Genomic DNA, 6,000 nt, shown 5'->3' with positions numbered 1-6,000 from the left:
AGGTCCCCAATCACCCCGCCATACATGTTTTTGGAATATGGGAGGAAACCAGAATACCCAGAGAAAACCCACGCAGGCACGGTGAGATCATGCAAACTCCAGACAGGAAGGTCGGAGCTGGAATCTATCAAAGTTAGCACACTGCATCTCTCGAAAGTCCCGTGAGCCTACGGGGCAGTCCTGTAAGACACATCAACAAAGTTCAAGTTCTGGATGCTACATGTTGGCCAAACGAATGACGCCGGCAGCGGGACTCACATCAATATTACAGGACCTGTAGCGCTTTCTCTCGCCCAAACAGTACTTTCCACCAATGGTTGGCCTTCAATCAAGAACAGAAAAGCTGGCCGGTCAGACACATCTGAGTGCAATTTAACATTTTCACCTTCAACGCAGTGGTGGCTTCACATCTCTCTGCTGCTTGTTTTCATAAGAGTACAGTATTTTCAAACTCACAATCATCAAAGACCATTTGGCCACATCTCTGGCCCCGGACCATTATCTGGCTGAATTACACCCAATTACAAGCTGTGATAATCATACAACGGTAAGATGGGGAAAAGTACAAGTAGCCGGATGTAGTCATTTTTATAAATTATATGGATATAGCATAGGACTCAATTGCCACAGAATGACAACGCTGATGTGTACCTCGGGCTGTCGCAGTATCGCATAGAGGAGGAGACACCACCTCCACAGGTCCTGCTGCACTCTTCCCAAGGAGACCATTGGCCCCAACCTCCATCCACACCCTCTGGACGTGTCCCATACGCCACACAGATCCTCTTGTAGCACCACTGGGAAGACGTAACATGCATATTGTGCAAAAAGGCTCATATTTGAAGGCAGAGGAACAGAATGATAAAATGGGTTGAAAAACTTCATATCAAGGAAGTTAAAGGGAGCCAACCGACTACATGGTGACATTGTGGATGTTTTATGAGTTCTTACAATAAATAATATATAACCCTTTCATGATTAAATATTCTTTACCCCTTTCTCAATGGTGTTGGTCTGACAGATGGTTCCCTCTGCAGCAGGAATGCTACTGGTGATGCATCGGTTGCTCTTGCTCATGCACCATAGCTCACTGCAGACCTCCTGTAAGCGTGTGTGTGTGTGTGTGTGTGCGTGTGTGTGTGTGTGTGTGTGTGTGTGTGTGTGTGAGCAAGAAAAGATACAAAGTCAATCAGAGAGTGGTCAAAGAACTGAAACATTATTAGACAGCAACATTTCCACTGTTGTAGGGTCTTCTTAAATCTGAGCTGAAGTCTCTCAAGGTTCTAATTACAATCAAAATCCAAAGTCCAGAGCAGATTTACAAGTACGATCTATCCATCCATCCATCCATCCATTTTCTGATTCGCTTATCCTCACAAGGGTTGCGGAGCGTGTTTGACCCTATCCCATATGTCTATGGCAGTAGGCATGGGACACCCTGAACTGGTTGCCAGCCAATCGCAGGGCACACATACACAAACTACCATTTGCGCTCACAGTCACGCCTACGGTCAATTTGGAGTGCCCAATCAACCCGCCATACATGTTTTTGGAATATGGGAGGAAACCAGAATACCCAGAGAAAACCCACGCAGGCACGGTGAGATCATGCAAACTCCAGACAGGAAGGTCGGAGCTGGAATCGAGCCCTGCACCTCTGCAATGTGTGGCAGATGTGCTAACCAATCAATCACCGTGCCGCTCAGTTACAAGTATGAGACACTTGAAATTTTGTATTAACCAGCCACTTGACTTATATCAGTGAAATGTTAGGCTGAAACAGAAACAAAAAAAAAAAGTGCTGACAAGAATACTCACTGCATATTTACATTGTCGGGATCTGACTCCATATTGGAAGCGGCACTGTTCATCTGCGTCGTAGGCCTGGCCCGGGGCTGTGGTGGGGTACACAAACTCCTGCTTTGGGGGCACATTGTTCAGACACGATCCCATACCTGAGCTGCAAGAGGCCAAAAACACACAAATATGTGAGGTTTTTTTTTCAGTTTTCTGACCATAAAATGCTTGACAGATATTGAGTAATTTTATCGACATTTTTGTGGTGTTGCTGATATCGAAGCGGCTGACTCACTCCAGAAAGCTGGTGATGTAATCCCTGCTGCAGGCCGACCAGATGAACGGGTTCGTCTTCATGGTGATGTGGTCGGCCATCAGCTTGGCCGTCTCCTGGGTACGGGGCCCACACGTATTACCAATACCGTCATGGTTCATCCCAAACCTTAAGTTTTTGAAAAAAAAGCAATGATAGACAATGATGCTTCCCTATTTTATATGTGCATCAGTGGCTTTTATAAATAAACCACTTTTGACATTTACATTTGAGGTTTGCAAAGTAACTGCAGATTCAGCGATCAACCGAAGCCTCCTGAATAAAGTGAGTGAGGAAGAGCTGCGGTTCAAAATGTAGGACAGTGTGTTTTAATGTTGCGTCTACTGCTGTAAGATCCTCAAGTTCAAGTTGCTTCCTGTGTGTGTGTGTGTGTGTGTGTGTGTGTGTGTGTGTGTGTGTGTGTGTGTGTGTGTGTGTGTGTGTGCGCGCGCGCACGCACAACCTAATATAGAGGCATTATTTTTTTTTTTTAAATCTACCTCAAAAAATTACTGTACACTTTTTGATGATCTAACACAGGGGTGTCAAACTCATTTTTGTCACGGGCCAGATTTTAGTTACAATTTCCCTTGGAGGGCCGTTATGACTGAAACCATATAAAGAAGTCAAGAATAACGGTTCATTCACCTATTGTTTAAGTTACTGTGATGAGGGGTTTGGTAAGAAGAAAATGCTTACCGTATCCGTCGTATTTATTACAAATGAGAATTTGAAACTTTGGTGGAGATTTTAGCAAGCATCATGAAATTTGACAGCTATGATTTGCTTTCGCGGGCCACATAAAATGATGTGGTAGGCCAGATCTGGCCCCTGGGCCTTGAGTTTGACACCTGTGATCAAACAGAAAGTATGCTTAATGATATTAAAGAGCATAAGCCTGATATACCTTTTATTGGCCAGATGAGGAAAATCTTTTTGATTGATGATGATTTTGATGCTTTTGTAATAGCAAATTTGATCAGTGCCAAACTTGGAAAGGAAGACAAGTTATTGACATGTTGACAAGTTTTTGTTTTGTTATTTTGATTGTTTGGTGTATCTTAAGCAGATGCAGGCTGGGTGCACTATTGTATGACACAATACAAATGTCCTTTGTTCATATTCATTCATATAATAACGCTCGGGTCACTGAAGCCTATCCCAGCTAACTGCAGGCAATAGGAAAGGTACACCCACAACTGGTCGCCAGTCCATCCCAGACATCATAAACACATTATTAAATGAAAACCCCTTGAAAAATATCAATCCAAAATGGGCAGTATTTGTAATTCATTTCCATGTTATGTTTTTCTCTTTTTATGTCAGTACGCACGTGTGCGTTTTACTCACGTATGTCCAATTTCATGGGCAATAGTGAAAGCTGTTCCGAGGCCAATGTCCTCGTTGATGCTGCAGCTCCTCTCCGGCTCACACATTCCTCCAACGGGAGCAAGACCTGTCCAACACAGACACGCATTCAAATACACACTCCTTGGAGAGTCATCGTGATAAGTAACAAAACAACAAGTCAGTCCAGCAACTGTTATGCAACGGAGAAAGTATGTTTCAATTTAAGGCAGAAATATCACAATAGTCCACGTTTTAAAACATATCTTGGTGTTACCTAAAGTTTCACAGGGCTTGTTTTTTTGGATGCAAATGTCATACCTGTGCACAGTGAAGACAGAAAACAGGCTGTTAATTGCGCCATACAGTACATACGATACGGTGTATTCACAAAAGTACACAATGGTACATCACTAATTATATCACCTTATTGACATGACGTAAACAACAATGCTAGGCTGATAGATGGTGATTGTTTTTCAAAAAAAACAATAGCAAGACTTCCAGAACAGCAACATGTAACACTGAGCCTCAGCTGGATGAATAACACATTGCAGAAACCCATTTTAACTTGTAATATCCTGCAACGCGAAATGTCATGCATTCTATTCAAAAGGATAAGAAAATATTTGTGTGAGCAGTGGTCGTGTTGTTTTGTGCAGCGCATTCCAGAGGCAACAAACAGCATCAGGTTTTTATTAGTTTAACATGCCATTGTCTCCTCCGTTTTAGTAACACTGACCTAAAAAAAACTGTGAAAGAAATAAACAACACACACATCAGAACAATTTTGCTCTTTTTTTCCCTTTCCCTTCTTTCTGGTCTGTTTGAAAATACCGTATTTTCCTACAGGTTAAAAATGATCTCAAATAAGAGCAAAATACAGAGGGCCCTGCTTTGCTCTTACACAAGGTAGCATCAATGGCACAACCTGAGCAACAGCTCAGGGTCGTTCCAGTAACATTGAACAATCATTTAATCATATTCAATCCAATTTTTCCACTGTTTTCCACGTAAAATTTGTCAAAATGGGTCTGTGACATGGTTTAAAGTTGACATCTATGCGGTTTGTCATTTGCATGACTTTGAAAGGCGAAAACGTGCAGAAATTTGAGGATTTGAATTTGGTGCTGTTGTGACTTTATATCATAACTCATTATTCAAGGGGATACCCACTTCTATGGTTTGCGCCCACTCAACTCTGGAAAAATGACTGATGGTGACAATGCAATGGCTCGCACAGTGCATGTGTCGAAGAGGGCATCAGAGTGCTCGATGTGCTACCATGCTGCATCACCATGTATATACTATATACTGTCTATATAGTATATAAGCTTCACTTGAGCTTCTGAGTGCCCGCTGGATGGCTGTGAGGTGGAAAAAAATGTATCCAGGGGGACCGGGCCGTCGGCGGGATTGAGGTCCCCCTGGAGGAAAAATTGCTGCACAACCTCGTGGCCACACAGCAAGCAATCTGAGGGAGACGGAAAGGTGTGAACCAAGCCATTCCCCAAGTGTTTCTCATTGTACGCCACGGTTATATTTTTTAATCAGTAATTTTAAATACTGTTACTCCTCGATGAGGAAGCCACACAACCGAAGGAGGATTAGGCCATTGCATGTGGCTGTGTGGCTTAAAACACGGAAATGTATTCGTAGCATGTGTGAAAGAAGACTGACTTGACGAAGGCATCCTCCATGCCAAACAACACAATTCTGGCCCGCTGAGTTCTAAGAGAGCCAACACAATGAAGAGAGGAGGCCACAAGACACACACATTGGGACCTAAACAATCAGAGCAAAGCCGTTTTCCATCTCTAATTAAGATGAACACATATCCAATGGGAGCAAAGCTTAACTACAATTTAAATATTTTTTAAATATGAACAAGAAAACCATTCAAAATGACAGTTATTTCTGAACAACGAAAATAGCTTGAAAAAGGGCATCCTGCGATTGAAGATTATCAAGGCATTTAAAATTACAAAAAACTTATGGCAAGGTACTTTTAACATCTCTATCATATATGCATACTTTTATGCTCATTCTTTCTCATTCTCATAGTGATGTTTCAGCTTGCCTATATTTCAGCAAATAAAAACTTTTTACAGGCCCAATAAATGAAACGAATACATCTGTTTTTTTATTCCTTCCATGCGCATATACGCAAGCTATTGCCAGATATGCTGAGGCAATCAGAGCAGACCCAGCTGTTGTCACTCGAGAAAGGACAAGAATGACTCTCTTGGGAAGTTCAAACACTTGTTTAGAAACACACAGAATCATTTGCTTAAACATCCAGAGCCATTCTCTTTCATGTGAGGATGTTTTATAAGATTGTCTTCCCTGACCTGGTGATGAGTACCGCGGTGTCATGGTGAGCGATGCCATTGTCAGGGATAGCGTTGCCATAACTGCTGCGGTGCTGGATAGATTTCTGCCATTTGCAGAAGCTGTCTAAAGACTTGCCTGCATGGTGATTAATCTCTAATGTGGGCTGATGATGAGGACAGAGACAAAAAAAAAAAAAAAGAGAGGAAATA

General features: G+C 42.3%; 1 protein-coding gene across 1 annotated transcript in view; it reads right to left on the bottom strand.

The window, feature by feature from the left end:
* adamts10 (ADAM metallopeptidase with thrombospondin type 1 motif, 10) overlaps positions 1–6,000 on the bottom strand; it is a 46,933-nt gene that overhangs the window by 18,423 nt on the left and 22,510 nt on the right. The window contains exons 8-15 of the mRNA XM_019875334.1: positions 5,809–5,954; positions 3,735–3,778; positions 3,461–3,566; positions 2,093–2,239; positions 1,819–1,960; positions 994–1,101; positions 652–797; positions 259–322 (exon numbers count right to left, since the gene is read on the bottom strand). Coding sequence (XP_019730893.1) covers positions 259–322; positions 652–797; positions 994–1,101; positions 1,819–1,960; positions 2,093–2,239; positions 3,461–3,566; positions 3,735–3,778; positions 5,809–5,954 — 903 coding nt within the window. The remainder of the gene's footprint in view (positions 1–258; positions 323–651; positions 798–993; positions 1,102–1,818; positions 1,961–2,092; positions 2,240–3,460; positions 3,567–3,734; positions 3,779–5,808; positions 5,955–6,000) is intronic.

This window comes from Hippocampus comes, unplaced genomic scaffold (genome assembly GCF_001891065.2).
Source record: "Hippocampus comes isolate QL1 unplaced genomic scaffold, H_comes_QL1_v1.1 scaffold132, whole genome shotgun sequence".
NCBI lineage: Eukaryota > Metazoa > Chordata > Actinopteri > Syngnathiformes > Syngnathidae > Hippocampus > Hippocampus comes.
The sequence above is the reverse complement of the archived record's forward strand: the minus strand, read 5'-3'. Positions and strand labels throughout refer to the sequence as shown.